Source organism: Mauremys mutica, chromosome 16, assembly GCF_020497125.1.
Source record: "Mauremys mutica isolate MM-2020 ecotype Southern chromosome 16, ASM2049712v1, whole genome shotgun sequence".
Classification (NCBI taxonomy): Eukaryota; Metazoa; Chordata; order Testudines; family Geoemydidae; genus Mauremys; species Mauremys mutica.
The window spans coordinates 13,544,657-13,562,285 of NC_059087.1; the positions used below are offsets into that span (position 1 = coordinate 13,544,657).

The 17,629-nt window shown below is 51.1% G+C and overlaps 1 protein-coding gene across 1 annotated transcript in view; it reads left to right on the forward strand.

Moving 5' to 3' along the window:
* MMP17 (matrix metallopeptidase 17) overlaps positions 1–17,629 on the forward strand; it is a 124,689-nt gene that overhangs the window by 97,205 nt on the left and 9,855 nt on the right. Inside the window, exons 4-7 of the mRNA XM_044990418.1 lie at positions 3,227–3,510; positions 6,246–6,422; positions 6,560–6,659; positions 14,127–14,209. Coding sequence (XP_044846353.1) covers positions 3,227–3,510; positions 6,246–6,422; positions 6,560–6,659; positions 14,127–14,209 — 644 coding nt within the window. The remainder of the gene's footprint in view (positions 1–3,226; positions 3,511–6,245; positions 6,423–6,559; positions 6,660–14,126; positions 14,210–17,629) is intronic.

Genomic DNA, 17,629 nt, shown 5'->3' on the forward strand with positions numbered 1-17,629 from the left:
TATGATGGGAGTTGCCTGACATGCGCATTAGGATGCTAAATAGTTTTTTTTTTTTTTTTTTAATCATTTAGACAGGTTTATTGAGGCCCTGGCCCACCTGCTGCAGGGGGTGAATAGCAGATGAACCTGTCAGGAAACAAAGCTGTTGCTGTTGCACCACAGTCTGCAACTGCAGCCAGAAGGTTTAACGGGAGGTGGCAGGAGCCTGGTCCCCACTGGGCACAGGGGAGAGGAGCCCCCCGTCTCCACCCAGGGGGACTCGGCTCACCATAGGGAGTGCCTGGCATGGCAAAGGCAGAAGCAACCCAAGAAGTCAGGCTGCTGAGGGTCCCTGGCACATGTCAGTTCCAGCTGGATCCATCCCAAGTGGGGAGCAGCCCCAGCCTGCTCAGGGTCTTGCAAGGCAGGAGGAGAACTCAGATCTCGTGGTGATTGTGACAGTAGAAGAAAGCCTTGCAAATGGATAATGAGTGGGAAAGCAAACCATCAGCTGAATGAAGGGGTGAATATTTACAACACAGAGCCCATTCGGAATTAATTCAGTGACTGCAAATGAATTTTTTAATTGGATCCTTAGAGTTGAGTACAAATGGATAATCTCCTACTTTGGGAGCCTGTGCGTCCAGAAGATAAGGGATTTACTTGCATTGCCCAAAGTGAAATAGTGTAAGAGTTTGTAATGACCTGTCCCTGGCTATACTGTATGAGCCAGGGGTAGGCAACCTATGGCACACATGCTGATGGCGGCACACAAGCTGACTTTCAGTGGCACTCACACTGCCCGGGTCCTGGTACTGCCGGGGTCCTGGCCACTGGTCCTGGGGGCTCTGCATTTTAATTTAATTTTAAATAAAGCTTCTTAAACATTTTAAAAGCCTTATTTACTTTACATACAACAATAGTTTAGTTATATATTATAGACTTATAGAAAGAGACCTTCTAAAAACATTAAAATGTATTACTGGCATGCGAAACCTTAAATTAGAGTGAATAAATGAAGATTTGGCACAGCACTTCTGAAAGGTTGCCGACCCCTGGTATGAGCACTAGGCTCAGTGTTGGAATGATATTTGTCCCAGCTGTTGTTCCATTCGGTTAAAATTTTAGTTTGCCTCTCATGTCCCCAGGTGTAATATCCCATTTGTATTTAGCATCACTTCTCTCCTGCCCTGTACGCTTACATTACTGTCACACATCACAAGGCATTTCTGTGTGGTAGCTTTCAGCTTGAAGGACTGTCAAGAGGCTGTTACCGGCAAGAATCCTAATAAAATACAGCGTGTTTAGAGCAGGCAAACCTATTCCCTGACTTGTTTGTTTTAAATTGGGATGTAATGGCACATGTCTGTAAGGTTCCTTTTCATTCCCCCCACCCCCATGAGAATACACAATATTTTTTCTGTAGGACAGCAGTAGCCAAGGAAACCCTAAGATTGCCCGGCTGTAAAAGTAGCAGTGGATAATAAAACTCATTCCGCAAGGAATCCCCACCAGTTCATGAAGAAAATCATATTGATAATGAATCACTAACCCTAATAATTAAAGGTGCCGTATGGGTTAGTGAAGAGGGGCACTGGACTGGGAGTCAGGAGACCTGGGTTCAAGTTCTGCCAGTAACCTGCTGTGTGACCGTGAGAAAGTCACTTCACTGCGCTCTGCCTCAGTTTCTGCTCCCACTATTTGTCAGGTACATTTTTCAAAAGGGCCTAAGTGACTTAGGTGCTTTTGACAATGATACTTAGGCTCCTAAGGCATCTAGGCACTTATGAAAATGTTACCCATCTCGTCTTTTAGACTTTAAGTTCTTTAGGGCAGTGACTGTCATTAACTTCCCCATTGATTTACATGGAGCAGCTTGCAGGATTGGGGTATGTGTATGGTTCTTGGGCGAGGGTGACCAGATGTGGCATTTTAATCGCTAATAACGTGTGTGCCTGCACATAGCTATTTATTCAACTCCCATTGGAAGTGAGAGGGGACTGGCTAGGCCAGTGGCCTGCTGCAGGAAGGAAAACCCCCATGTCCCTTCCTAGCTGGACGAAGGAATAGCTGGAATTCACACAATCTCGCCAGTTTTACATGGTTCCACCAATGTATTGTAAATTGGTGACTGATGAATTATTCACTGTCCCAGCCCCTAGGGTTTGGAACCTGCTCTCCCTAGGTAGCTGTCCCTGGCAGCCTCTTCCCACTATTAGCAACAGGCTGAAAACACATCAGCTCTTCTGTTCATGAGTTTATACCATACCCATCACGGCAGGATCTCTGTTAGAGGTGAATTTTAATCTTACCCCTGTGTTTATACTGTGCAATGGTTTAATAGTGGACGCGGTTCTTTGGCCTGTGTTTATACAAGAGCTCAGGCTAGAGGATCGTGATGATCCCTTCTGGCTTGAAAAATCTATGAGTCTATGCATATTAAATGTTTGTTTTTCTTTCTTGCCCTGACTGCTTTAATTGTTTGTGCAGTTCCCTGGGTGCCTTGGTCGGTGTGCTAGTACCCTAGAGATAAAATCACTATTATTATTGGAGGGCAGAACGTGTCAAAACATTTCCAGCAGAATGATTTTTCCCTTGGACAGTACTGGTTCGATGAAACTTTTGTGCAAAGTATCAATATAGATTAAATTTGACCCCCAAAAATCAAGACATCTTGTTTCAGTAAGAGCAAAGCATTTAATTTCAACATCATTTCAGATTTTATATTTTGTTAAATTGATTGTATTCTACATTTTTTTGGGGGGGTTTTGCAGGAAATTTCGGAATTTTCACTTTTGTTCTGCTTTGGGATGAAAGGAAATTTTGCAATGATCTGCAGAACCGAAATATTGAGTTTGACCAGCTCTACCAAGGGCTATCTGTGAAACACGGCCCCTTGCAGAGTAGTGTTCATTCTTGTATTTTCCATAGGATGTATCTACTGGAGGGGGGGGGGGGGGACGACACAAATTCACACTAAGTTTCCCAAGTCTGACATTCCACCTACAGGTGGGAGAACCAACAATAGAGCTTTGTGTATGTCAGTGATTGCCAAGCTATGGTCCATGGACCACCAGTCATCTACAGAGCCCTTTCTGGTGGTTTGCAGAATAGACTGAGGATTTGGGAACGAAGAGGAGGATGAGTCCTGGAGAGGATCATGAAACGATCAGCAGAATGAAAGAGCTGGACAGCCACTGATATTGATTGTTATTTTCATATCCTTGGTTTCTCTTTTCTATCCCAGAGTCCGCACCTTCCCCAAAGAATCCCACCTGGGCCATGACACGGTCCGCGCCCTCATGTACTATGCCCTGAAGATCTGGAGTGACATTACCCCGTTGAATTTCCACGAGGTGGCGGGTAACAACGCTGACATACAGATAGACTTCTCCAAAGCGGACCACAATGATGGGTATCCCTTTGACGGGCCTGGCGGAACGGTAGCACACGCTTTCTTCCCCGGAGACCATCATACCGCAGGAGACACTCATTTCGATGATGACGAATATTGGACCTTCCGATCATCAGGTACGTCAGAGTAAGAGAGTGGGAGCAGAACTCGTGAACTCCCAGACCCTCCCTGTGTAAGTATTTATGTCTCTGTTATGGGCACCCTTTGGGTTTGGGGGTCCTGTGTACATCCCTCAGGGTCCCAGAGACCTCTGTTCGCTCCCTTATGTCCCCAAAGGCCAGTAACTTGTTTGTCCATCCAGGGGTCCAAGTCAGGGAGGAAAGTGTGGTAGTATTCCCATTTCTCCTCATAATCCCTCACTTGCCACACCTACATAACCCAGAGTTCCCATCTGCCATTCCCACAATCCCTGTCTCGCCCCACCCTGCTGCTCTCTGCCATGGGGTCTCTGAACTAGTAAGTGATGAGGTTGGTTGGGCTGCCTTTGAATTCACAGGACTCCTCAACCCTGCTCCGTGGAGGCTTCAGTGGCAAAGCTGTGAGTTCTGTGGCACCAGTGCTGGCACGCAGAGAACACAGCTGCAATTCAAGCCCTGCTTCCACTAGGGTGACCAGATGTCCCGATTTTATAGGGACAGTCCCGCTATTTAGGGCTTTGTCTTATATAGGCGCTTATTACCCCCACCCCGTCCCAATTTTTTCACACTTGCTGTCTGGTCACCCTAGCTTCCACCCAGTGAGATCTGCAGGGATCTGCTCGCAAAGCCCATCAGCAACACTCCTACACTATGGAAGAATGAGGAGTAAATAGGAGCCCACTGAAAAATAGCCCTTGCCCACTCACTTCCCCCCTCTGCCTTCCAGTCCTGCTCTCCCAGACAGACTTTGCCTTCAGGTTCACGCCTGCTCTTCCGCTCCCGGCCCCACTAAATGGCCAGGGACTTGGATCTCCTCTACTTACTATCGTCAATGTGCATTTGTGCAAAGTGGGCATAAAATGTCACCTGGTCAGAAGGTTGCTTTTCCACCTACTGTGCACAGGTGTCAAAGAAGGCACGAAATGCATGGCAGTGGGGAATGAGACCCTTGATCTCTCACTGACTCTGCTGCTTTGCCGCACCCTCGATAGAAGAGTTCAGGTGCCAAGGATTCTGCCCCAATCCCCCCAATTATAGGGTAGTCAGCTCCCCACAGCCCCCACTAGTTGGGGGATGGAGATGGTGGTGCAGAGCCAGGTTAGGCCGAAGGCTGCTGTTCTCAATGGCCAATAACCAGCTCTCCTTCTCCCAGTAAGAGAAAAGGGGAACGCCAGCCATGGCTTAGAAACAAATGATACTCTCTGCCCTTAGGAAGTCAGGGCAAAGGACCGCCAGCTCCACCAAATTAAGGCATTTCCCTTAAGGCATTAAGAAGTTCCACTTAAAATGCAGTTTCAGCCTTTCAAGCCGGCAGCCCAGTTTCAGTAAGTGGAGAGACTTTGAAAAGCAAAGCTGTGCAGGCCAGGGCTGCACGCCAGGGATCCCACAAGCTCCATCTTGGTTGGATTTTGACAGAATGTGACTGCTCCAGTCACCAGGTGCTAATTTTCTCGTCATGCCACCTCTCCTGCTGATGTCCCAGTGGTTTCTGCTGCCTGGGCTTAATAATTTCATTTAGACCTAATCTTCCTCCTTGAAATTGACGAATATTTTTTTTCTCTCTCTCTCTTTTTTTGGGGGGGGGGGGGAGGGGTGTTGGTTACTCTGATTTCTCTCTCCCACCTTGCTCCTCTCTGTCCCCACGTTCAAAAACCAGAACTCCCAGGAGACCTGGCTACAAAGAATGTTACAGCTGACCATACTCCCCTTTCAATGCCACATCTCCTGGGGCTAATGTTACTATGGACAACCTGATTTTCAAACCGCCTCACAAAAGCTGCCTTGCCACAAGCTGCCCCCTCCTCTTCCCCCTGCACACTTTTTTGCACTTTACTCCAAACAATTTGTTCACTGGTCTCTTCCTCTTGCCCTGCCCATGCTCAGACTGGGTCATAAAGGCAGCCCTGGGGACACATACACCGACATCCTCCCAATGCACTTGAGACCCCGGATAAGCTGTGCTGCAAGCTGCGGTGGCGTGGGCAGTTACTGCGGAACCCTTTCGTGCTTTTCCGTAAGGGGAACTGGGCAAACAGCTGAGATTTCAAGACGGCTGGTCAGGCAGGACCATCTGCTGCCTGCATTAGCCGCAGGGTGCAGAACCTGATCCAGAACAGCCTCGTCATGTCTGACTCCGCTGCTATACAGCTGCTAATAAAGGCAACCTGTGTGGAGCCTGTGACTCTGTATCTCGTGACAATGAACCTGGGGCCCTCCAGTGTCCCTGTCCCAGTACTGAACAAAATCCTTACATTGGCCTTATCTATGCAGGGGCCTCCGAGCTTCAGGGCCGTGTTACGCTAGGTGCAATGCCGAGGCCAACAGTGCAGCGAGTGGGGATATCCAGCTGGCAGCGACACCAGCTCTGGCAGATAGGGCAGTGCTGGCAGTGTGGTATCTGTCAGCTGGTGGATATCCCCATCCGCTCACTGTTAGAATTAGACGCAGGTACTTTGGCCCAACGCTGTAGCAAAAGCACTTCCTGTCTGTAAATGTGTAGACCACTGAGGGCCGTCTGATCAGAGACTGCCTCTCCCAGGGAGCTGCCCGCTGATCTCCCATAGACTCTTAGTCTCCGGCTCCAACCATTCGACCTCAGTCCCTCACACTGACACATATGTGCGTGTTGAAGTAGACGCCTGAATGCCCACCACCGCCCAAAGTGTGATGAGCACGCAGTGTTATTTTGATGCTGATGATGACTTTATTTTCAGATGCCCATGGGATGGACCTGTTTGCCGTGGCAGTCCATGAGTTTGGCCACGCTATCGGCTTGACTCACATCTCTGCCTTAGAGTCTATCATGAGACCCTATTACCAGGGACCGGTGGGGGATCCCCTGAAGTATGACCTGCCTTACGAAGACAAAGTCAGAATCTGGCAACTGTATGGTTAGTTCATGCCCCCGTGAGTGGGTTTATGCTTCACTTCATCAGCAATGGCTCGCAAAGACAGCTCTTCTCCGGGATGCACTGTCTAGCTATTGGTGGTGGTGTGCCCTCTAATGCTTCCTTGTCTTTATTCCTAGGAGTCAGGGATTCTGTGTCCCCAACAGCCAAGCCTGAGGTAACCAAAACTGACGACCACCCTGTTCTGCCAGAGCTGCCAGAGAACCGCTCCACTGTGCAGTAAGCAGAAGTGCCACCAATGTCCTTGTGAAGAGTCACCTGAAGCATGGGTGTCGTTGTCACGGAGTGTGGGGGACCCAGGGCCTTCACCCCCGGGCTCCCTACGATTCACCAGGACTCTCAGCCATCCAGTAAAGCAGAAGGTTTATTTAGACGACAGGAACACCGTCCAACACAGGTCTTGCAGGCACAGATAACCAGATCCCCCCCCCCGGTTCGGTCCATCTTGGGGGGCCTCACAGCCCCCCCCCGGGGATCAGAGCTCGGTCTCCCTGCTCCTCTCTCTTCTCCAGCCCACTCTCGTCTCCCAGTCCTCTCCGGCCCCTCCTCTCTCCTCCGCCTCCTTCCTTTGTCTCCCCTGGCCAGAGGTGTCACCTCCCCTCCCCCAGGCCAAGCTCAGCTCACAGTTTGAATTCCTGACACTCACCTAAACCTCTGGCTCTCCCCTCCCCCGCACAGACAGTCTGTGCTTCCTACTCCTTCACACCTCTCCCCCCTCCGAGACTGAACTGAGCGGGGTCACTCCAGCCAGTGACCCGGGGAAGTTCGGACCCACCTACAACCTTATGCCGCCCGCGCCCTTTCCCCACCCTAGTACCCCTGGGGTGCACACGGGGCTGGGGCCTTCTCCCCACGTTCCAGTCTGGGGGGCTGTGATTCGGGTTCTCTCGGTTCAGAGCCCCCCTTCTGACCCTGGCCCCCCTCTGGACAGGCTCCTCGGGGCGGGGCGAGGGCCTTACAGCCATCTCCCCCCTGTCCCGGGCCCTCCTCCCCCTCTGGCAGACGTCACAGGAGCGGCAGTGCTGCCGGACATGGGCAAAGACCCCAGGCCAGTAATAGTTCTGCAGCAGCCGCTGCTGGGTACGCCAGGCTCCCTGGTGCCCTGAGGGGGGAATGTCATGGGCCCGGCACAGCAGCTGGTGGCGATACTCCTGGGGTACCACCAGCTGCCTCCTGATCCCCCCTGACTCCATCTTCCCTGGGGGAGCCCATTCTCGGTACAGGAGCCCCTTCTCCCACAGGAACCTTTTCCGGCCACCTCGTCCCATGGTCTGTCCCCCCCTAAGGTTGGCCAGGTCCCTTATCCTCCGCAAGGAGGGGTCTTCCCGCACCGCGGCCTGGTACTCAGCCGCTGGGGCAGGGGCGGGGATCTGCTCTCTCTCACCGGCTGGGTCTGGGGCCACAGCCTCTCTGAGCCCCGTCCCTGGGCGTTCCCTCCCTACCGGGTCAGGGTCCGGTGTCTCGGCCAAAGTACTTTCCCCGGGGTCAGGGTGCAGAGCCCTGCGTCGACCCTGACTACGGTTCACGGACAGGGTACCCTGGGTGTTACTTGGCCAGTCCTCGAGGTCCCCCCCCATTAACACCTCCGTGGGCAAATGTGGGTGCACCCCCACGTCCTTGAGGCCCTCCTTGTCCCCCCACTTTAGGTGTACCCTCGCGACAGGCACCTTGAATGGGGTCCCGATCACGCCCCTCAGGTTCAGGTAGGTGTTGGGCACCATCCGATCTGAGCCCACCACCTGCGGCCGGGCCAGCGTCACCTCTGCGCCCGTATCCCAGTACCCAGTGACCTCCTTCCCGTCTACCTCCAGGGGAACAAGGCACTCGCTCCGGAGGGGTAGTCCCGTGCCCACCCTGTAAACCCCAAACTCAGGGCTGGGAGCATCCAGCCCCTCGGAGGGGTCGACCCGGGGCCCCCCTCCCTCCTTTGCAGGGGGTACGCGGCCCACCCCCCTTTCGTGCGACCGCTGCCCCTCATCCGGCTGGGTCTCTACCAAGTTGACCCAGTGTGGGGTTGGTCTGCTCAGTTTGTCCCGGAGCTTGGGGCACTGGCCCCGTACGTGGCCCGGCTGGCCACACTGATAGCAGCCCATGTCTCGTGGGTCCCCTCGAGGGGGACGGCTGGACCTGACGCCAGATGCTTCCCTTTGGTGGGGGCTCTCCCTCGGCTCCTTCTGGGAGGTCCCATGGTGACTCTCTCTCTGCGTTGAGGCAGACCTGCTCCTTCGAGACTCCTCCCTGCCATCCCCCGCCCGACTGTCCATGTATTGGTCGGCCAGCCGGCCTGCATGCTGCGGGTTCTCCGGCTTCCGGTCCATCAGCCACTGCTTCAGGTCAGACGGGCACTGCGCATACAGGTGCTCCAGTACGACTAGGTCAAGCAGGTCCTCTCTAGTTTGGGCCCCAGCCGTCCACTTGCGGGCGTACCCCTGCGCCCGGTTGACCAGTTGCAGGTATGTGACCTCCCGGGTCTTACGTTGACCCCGGACCCTCTTCCGGTACATCTCCGGGGTCAGCCCAAACTCGCGGAGCAGGGCCTCTTTGAACAGGTTGTAGTCCCCTGCCTCCGCCCCTCTCATTCGGCTGTACACCTCCACGGCGGTGGAGTCCAGTAAGGGGGTGAGGCGCCGGATCCTGTCTGCAGGGTCAACCTGGTGCAGCTCGCAGGCATTCTCAAAGGCCGTCAGGAAGGTGTCTATGTCCTCCCCCTCCTTACGCGGGGCCAGGAAGTTCGTATCGAAGCTCTTTGTAGGCTTGGGCCCCCCCTCACTCACCGCAGCCGGGGTCTTACTGTTGTTCTGCTGGGCCAGGGCCAGTTCATGTCTGCGCTGCTCCTCCTTCTCTCTCGCTTCGAATTCCCGTTGCTTCTCCTTCTCTCTCGCCTCGTATCCGCGTTGCTTCTCCTTCTCCTCCAGCTCACGCTGGCTTTGTCTTTCCTCATATGCCCTCAGCTCCTTACGCTCCTCCATCTCCATCCGTTTGATCTCTCTCTCCAACTCCAGCCGCCTGCGCTCCACGGAGGCCGAGCGTCGCCGGGACGATCCCCTGCTGGCCGGGGGGGTCACGGTACCCTCCGTAGCTGGGCTCCTCCTCCCCCTAGGCCTAGGGGTGGGGGGTCTCGAGGAGCCCTCATCCGCCGACTGGCCACTCCCAGCGGGTACAGACACTGGTGCCTGCGCTGCATCTGCCCGGCTGCTTCCCTCAGAGACAGGGACCGGTTCATTCCTGCGATCTCTCTCCTCCAGCCGGGCAATCAGCTGGGCCTTGGTGAGCTTCCCATGGCGCAGCCCCCCTCTGCTTGCACAGCTCCACCAGCTCACACTTACGCTTCTGGGAATACATCTTCCTGCTGGCCGCTCGTAGGCCGGGGTGCTCGCCGCTCCCCACGGGTTCCAGGGGGACCCCTCGTGTGCCAGTCTTTGAGGTCACCCCCTCTCTGCCAGGGTCGAGCTGCAGACTCCTCCGCCCCTGGGATCGCTCGCTGTGATCCCCCGGGGGACCCTGTTACTGCAAAGTCCTGCTCTCTGGTCACACTCGCCCAGGAGTGAATCGCCCCTTCGTTTTCCTGCTCCCCAGTCACTTACTGCAGGAAGCGCCGTCCACGGGGTGCCGCCGATCCCACCGCTGCCACCAGTTGTCACGGAGTGTGGGGGACCCAGGGCCTTCACCCCCGGGCTCCCTACGATTCACCAGGACTCTCAGCCATCCAGTAAAGCAGAAGGTTTATTTAGACGACAGGAACACCGTCCAACACAGGTCTTGCAGGCACAGATAACCAGATCCCCCCCCCCGGTTCGGTCCATCTTGGGGGGCCTCACAGCCCCCCCCCGGGGATCAGAGCTCGGTCTCCCTGCTCCTCTCTCTTCTCCAGCCCACTCTCGTCTCCCAGTCCTCTCCGGCCCCTCCTCTCTCCTCCGCCTCCTTCCTTTGTCTCCCCTGGCCAGAGGTGTCACCTCCCCTCCCCCAGGCCAAGCTCAGCTCACAGTTTGAATTCCTGACACTCACCTAAACCTCTGGCTCTCCCCTCCCCCGCACAGACAGTCTGTGCTTCCTACTCCTTCACACCACCAATGTCCTTGTGAAGAGTCACCTGAAGCATGGGTGTCTTCTCAGACCATGGGGTGGATACTTCCCTTCAGCTGTGGTTGCAGCAGGGAGTTAAAGCCAGAAGAAGTGGGCAGAGGGGTGACTCCAATACATGTCCCCTCCCCGCCCAAATCATGGCTAGTTACCAACCAGGGGGTTGGGGATTTTCAGATTGGGAAGGGGGAGGGAACCAAAGGAGTGATTTCTACATACAGGGCTCACTCTCATGGGGACCCACTAGATTTCTGAGTGTAGATTCTGAATCCAACTCCAGAACAGCCTTGTTTGCTTGGTCGGGGTAGATGTGTGAAGTGCAGTGGCTCCTAGCAAGAACCTTTGAAGAATCGTGTGCGGTGCTTTCCCCAAAAGGTGCTAATTCTTCCAGCCTGGGAACCACTGAGGTCCAGCTCATTCTGGCCACTGGTGTCCTGTTTGCATTCTTTGTTATTACCAATCTCTGTGTAATGTGTGTCCAGAAGAGTTAAAAGTGGCCCAAGGATAAAACCAGTGTGGGTAAGAAGCTTAATGAGATGTTAATTCAGGACTAGAACATAAATAAGGAATTCAGGGTGTGCTGGGGGATTTTGTAGAAAAGGGAAAAGTGCTGCTTATTAAGGAAAAAGGACAAGATGAATGTCATTCTTCCTGGGTATCCAAACCCTCACCTATGCTTGCGTGTGTGTGGTATTTTTATTTAAAGAGCTGGCTAATTGGCAAAGGCCCAGATCCACAAAAGTAATTCTGCCCCTAACATCCATTGATTTAATGTAAGTTACCCTTTTGGATTTGGGCCAAAGCTTATATTTCATTTTGGATTTTCAGAAAGTGCTGAGCACCGACCATCTGAGAACTGGGGTCCTTTACTTTTGCTCTAGTTGGGTACCCAAAGTCGCTAGTCACATGTGAAAATCTAGGCTTTATTGTGTGTATTTCAAACAAGAGGCAAATTTGGTCTACTGTGTGTAAAAATATCTTCATGATGTTTTTAATTAAATGAAACTGTTTATTTTATGTACGAAGCATTTCTCTTCAATGTTGGCATCAACACTGGGAGAATCAGATCGTGAAACTCACTGGAAAGAGTATGAAATTGACAAGTCTAGTTTCACACTCTTAAATTGGGGGAAGAGCAGAGCTGTAATGGAAATAACATCAGGGTGAAAAGTCAATTAGACTTTTAAAATTCTTTAATTTTAACGACTGAAGATGTTGCTAAGAACTCAGGCAGGGGTTGTTTTTAAAATATATGGGGCCAGATGCTCAACTGGCGTAAATCAGCATAAATCCATTGACTTCCATGGGGATACACTGAGTTTATAGCAGCTGAGGATCTAACACAGGATTTTAATTTTGACAAGTGTCTCTTGAATAATGAATAGGCAGAGGAGTAGATAATCTATGAGGCAAGACAGCTCTGGGCAGCATATCAGGGGCACGGAAACCTTCTCTCTGCTGGTAAAATCCACTCAGAATTCATGAATTACGATTATGCAGCTGATGCAACCCAGCATGGCCTCAGGGGCTTAGTTATATTTGGAGGGTCCCTTGGATAACTGAAGTGGCGTCTTTAGATTTCTGCTTTGTTCCTGAGAAGCAGGGTGATCATTGGAAGCATGCAAGGATATTCTTTTTTTTTTTTTTTTTTTTTTACCATGAGGATGAGCAAGAGGCTTTCCTGGGTACGGCCTTTCTATGGAGAGTTTCCTGAATGCTGGTAGGGCTGTCAGACTGTGGGGATGTGGGGACAATGCTTTATTTAGGATGTGCCCTGCAATGGGATAATTCCATCAATTTACTGACCTGGGTCAGAATCGTGCAGTGGGCTTCTCCTGAGAAAGCCCCCGAAAGGTAGGGTGAAAAGTCTGAAAGCACAAGGAGGTTCATGCTGGGAGATTTCATCCTCCTCACAGTGTGGGTGAGCTGGGTGCTGTATTGGTCATGTTGACTTAGATACCCTCTGCAAAGCTGTCATTGTAATGGGCTCGCAGATTCCTTCTATCCTGGCATTTAAAGCAAATCCCATGTAATGTTTTGTGTGCATGCGTGCGTGCCATCCTCTAGTGATTGAACCACAGAGAGGATAAGGGACCTACTACTACCAGTGAAAGGAATTTTCCTTCAGGTCAAGTAGCAGAGGTCTATGTTTTTGGACCTGAAAGACAAGGGTTCTAATCCCAGCTCCTCTGGGGCAGGTGTTTTATTTAGCTAGTAACGATGTTGTCAGAAACCCAAAGATTTGTTACATTTCTAGTGGCACAATTGTATCAGTTGCGTTTGTGGCTGTGATGCTTTGAAAGAAGGGAGCTGGCTCTTCCCCTTGGCCACACAGCACTGTATCACTAAGGTGAAGTCTGTTTTATGGAGTCAAAGGATGCTCAGATACCAGGGTGAAGCCTTGGTTGGGCTCAGACATGTGGCTGGTGTATTATGTAGGGATTGAGAAGTTGAGAAGGACAGTGCCAGCAGTCTGATATGAAGTTCTTCTAAAAGCAAATTAATTTAAAAATTGGAGATATACCTATCTCCTAGAACTGGAAGGGACCTTGACAGGTCATTGAGTCCAGCCCCCTGCCTTCACTAGCAGGACCAAGTACTGATTTTTGCCTCAGATCCCTAAGTGGCCCCCTCAAGGATTAAACTCACAACCCTGGGTTTAGCAGGCCAATGCTCAAAGCACTGAGCTATCCCTCCCCCCAATTAGATTCATGCTTCCCTGTCATGAAGAGCAGCTGATCTGTATATGGTTCACAAATCCTTTCTTTGCTCTCTATCAATCATTGTACAAGGGCTTTGTTACTCTTTAAATTCTTCATACCCCCCGTGGCCCCACCTTGTTAAAACAGGATCTCAGCCAGGCCAGTCACTATCTGGGCATTCACCATCTGGACCCCCGACCCCCTTTGTTTGGTTTCTGTTACTCTCTCATGGTGCGGCTGTGACCCCCAGCAGCTCAGAGTCTACGTCCAGAGTTCCTGGTTGCTGAAGTCACTCTTGTCAGCCTGTGTGCTTTTTGTTCAGCGAGTATCTTGCTGTACCCGGGTAGGGGGCCCAGGTGGGCTCTCAGACACACCCCAGTGAAGCTGGAGTAATAGCTTTGCCTGCACTAGAGTTCCTCTGGCTTTCCAGAGGTGCTACAGAGAGCAGAATCTAGCTCCCCGTCTCCTTGGCTCTTGGTGATGATCTCACGTAGAAAGGGGAGGGTTGTGTCTGCCATGGATTCGTTTTGTAGAGAAAACTGTCTTAAAGCTGCCGTTTGTCCAGGAAAGCTTTTCAGAGCCTCTGCCTTGGAAAATCCCCTGGTGCACAAGGCTGGATTCACAGCAGGGCTGATTTGGGGGTGGGAGCAGGGACCCGCCAAGCGTTAGGCCTCTGTGACCTTCTGCATCATTCCTAGTTACAGCCATGCCCCATTGAACCCCTCCATCTCGACAGCCCAGGGCTGCAGATCCCAGGTCTGTGTGCACTGGGGAATTGTCTTCAGCCAGACGAGCCAGTGCAGTGAGTGGGAGGGGAATTGCTGCTTGCCTGGGGGAGCTGGAGAGCCCTGCTCCTGGCTGCAGGGGTGGGGCTGCCGCTCACATGAGTGCTGTCTTTCTGCAGGCTCAGAAGAGATGTGCCCAACAGGTGCAACACTCACTTTGATGCTGTGGCTCAGATCAGAGGCGAGGCTTTCTTCTTCAAAGGTAAGCAGCTGCTTTCCGCATAACGGCTTAGGTGACCTTTGCCAAGCCGAAGCTGCACGTAACTCTGGAGCTGGACTCCATTCATGCAAACCGTTCAATCTACTCTTCTCTTTGAACCTGGTCTCCAGAAGAGGGATGGCTTTGCCAAGACGTCCGGGGCATGGAGTCAGGGTATTGGTTGCAGCACTAGGTTCACATCCAGTAGTATTGGGTTTGCTCCAGAGCTGCCTGCCAGGGCTTGATTCTCATTCACACTGAGGCCACTTTACACCGTTGGGGCAGCATAAAGGGCTCTCAGAACTTTAAGACCCTCTACCTACACCCACCTTCAGGTCCTGCTGGAGCAGTATAAAGAGGCCTTGATGTAAATGAGATCCGTTAGGATCACCACCTGGCTCGAAACTAGTAGGATAGACATGATTTTCAAAAAGGATGCGGCAGACGTAGAAGAGACCTAGAGACGGGCGTTGGTGACAATGAAACATGTAGAGACTTCCAGATGAGTGGAGAGTGACTGGCTTTGTCTACACTGCCAATTGAACGACATAGCTTTTGTCGTTCACAGGTGCTTAAAAAAGCCTCCTCCCCCCCACCCAAAAGACAAAAGTTTTGCCATGGCAAGTGACTGTGTAAACGGCTCGTTGTCGGCAGGAGCGCTCTCCTGTCGACAACGCAAACCCCGCTCATAGGGAGCGGAAGTATTTTGTCCACAAAAGGGCTGACAAGCAGCATTTACACTGCCCGACTTTTAGTGACACGGCCGTGTAGACAAAGCCTAAATGAGGCCTGCTTGTTTTAGTGAGGAGGTGAATGAGGGTCGTGATAGAGGTATACACAATAGTGAACGGTAAATCAGGCACTTCTGCTTACCCAAGAACGAAGGGGAAATCCGGTGGAATTAAGAGACAATAAATTTAAACTATGGAATTCACTGCTGCTAGAAGCTAAAGAGGCAAAGAATTGAATAGGATTCTAATGAATGATTAGGAATGTATGTAAACTGTAAGAACATCTGCAGTTACACTCATTGGGTGGTAAGGCCCTCAGGACTTCAGCCAATCACTGACTGCCTGGAGCTCAGAAGAAACTTCCATTTCCTCCCCCCTTCATCCTGCCCCCAGTCATGTTTTTGCATAATTGCCCATTAAGGGGGTTTTACAATTTGCTCTGAACCAGCTCTCAGTTCTTAGAGACAGGATATCATCAATGTCTGCTATGCCACTATTTGCGCTGTTCAACCAGACTCTCCAGGATTTCAAAGTGCCGAACTGAAATTGGCATTTGCAGTATCAAAGTACAAATCTGGGTCCATCTGAGGATTGAGAGAACAGCCGCAGATCACTTTGACTTTTGTCCTGAATGCCTTCAACTTCCCTTTCCGCCCACGCGTCACGTTCCTGGTTCCACATGCTGTGCATGCACCATCATCCAAAGACGACAACAGATGCACAAAATTACAGTACCATCTGGTTCCATGTTTACTGAACAGTTGCTGACAGTGTATCTCCAGGGGTGACAGGCTGTCTAAGAGAATCCTGCCAGTGCCTCCTCAGCTGTACAGAGTCCTTTTCTGCCTGGTCTCCTGGGGGTTTCTTTGCCTTTGAGGTGGAAAGGTCCCCGACTGAGCCACTGTGATGCAATGCTTCTTCGGCAATCGTTTGTCCAGAACTGACTCAACTGATCTCCTAGGGGAGAAGAAAGGCATCTCCTACTGAGATGATAAACAGAAACCAGGAGAGTTTACGGCATCTCCATTGAAACATGTCACTACCAGGTGGAAGGAGGGAGGGCATCCAAAGAGGGAATGAACAAAAGCATTTGAAGATGCCTGTGCCGCTGAGGCAGCACAAAGCAGAAGATGATGTTCACACCGCGGGGCACTCTGTCTGCAGACGTCTTTTTCTTTCTCACTCCTGCACACAGTTGCTGGCTCCAACAAGGCAGCAAGGAAGAAAGGGAGGTAGGAGAGGAGAACTAGAACAAAAAACCAAGAGAGAAATCCTCCTCATGGTTTGTTTCTGGCATATATTTGTCACGTGTGTGTTTCTTCTGGCGAAGCAAGGGCAGATTTAAAGGGCCAGATCCTTGGCTGGTAGAAATCTGTATAGCTCCATTGGCATCAATTAGCCAGGTCCTCAGCTGGTGTAAATCTCCATAGCTTCAGTGACGTCAATAGGCAGATCTGGGGTAAACTGGCATAACTCCATTGATTTCAATTTACCTTAGCTCAGGATCTGACTCAAAAGCTATAGATTGGACCGAGGTAATTAATTATCACCTCTTGTTGGGCGGTTCCCAATTCTGAGGCAACAACTTGTCAGAACCGCATACAGAATGCCACCATACAGTCATGTGAAACCTGAAGTAACACCACATAGGAGGCAGGTTTCTGTGCAGTCCCTCCAACTGGTGCAGTTCAAATGCAGAGTGCATCGTCAGTTACCCAGCGTTCCTGTGGACTTTAATGGAATTGCAGAGTTTCAGGACTTCTGAAAATCAGACCACTTCGATTTAGGACCCTCACTTTAGGCAGCCCAAGTTTTAAACTTTGGCCCACCTATATAGTGTGTACAGAATGTTGCCAGAGGCATCCAGCGTGCGGAGAGCATTTCACAGCTGGAATCAAAACCACCAAGCATCAGAAAAAGCAGAATCCCTTCACTCACATGAATGGGGACTTACCACGATCTCTATGAATTGAGGGAGGTCAGGAAGGTCCATCTTAACCTTGGTTTTCATGCTTACATTTCAATCTGCCAGGCTTGGGCTGGTCTTACATCAGGCTCTCTCACCATAAATGAAATCATTTCACTCTCTACGCTAATTACCGTTCTTGCCCAGGATGGCCTGGGGATAGTCAGAGTCAGTGCGGCGCTTCTGCAGGCAGACCTGGCCACGGTGAGATGATAACATGAGCTTCGTGGGCAAATGGGAGCCATTGTATTCAGAATTCACTGCTACCTAAATTGCTACGTTTCCGCTGCTCCCGACGGCCTCTTGGAAATCATCTTATTCCTGACTTTGAATTCAGATTGAAAACTGGCTTCTTGCAGCCACGCACCTGCTGAGCGCATCAATAGGGAAAGAGAGCTGCTAAATAATACAAAGTGGTGGGGTTTCTCCAGTTATGTCAAATTAGCACCGAGTGCTTTTAACTTTTGATGCATTCCTATTAACAAAGCAATTATGCCAACCATATTTCTTCTGAAAACGGTGAAAATCTGGCATATTCCAGTGCAAGCCTAATTTGAGATGCAAAGAACATCTTTATTTAATTACATGTGTTTCCATAAATGTACAACAGCCACACCGTTTGAATACTAGATTTGTAATGATCTTAAAAGAATTTGTAATTACTGCCTTTCCTAACAGTTGAATGTATTATTCAGACATAGATTTCAGTCATATAGAGCAAATAGG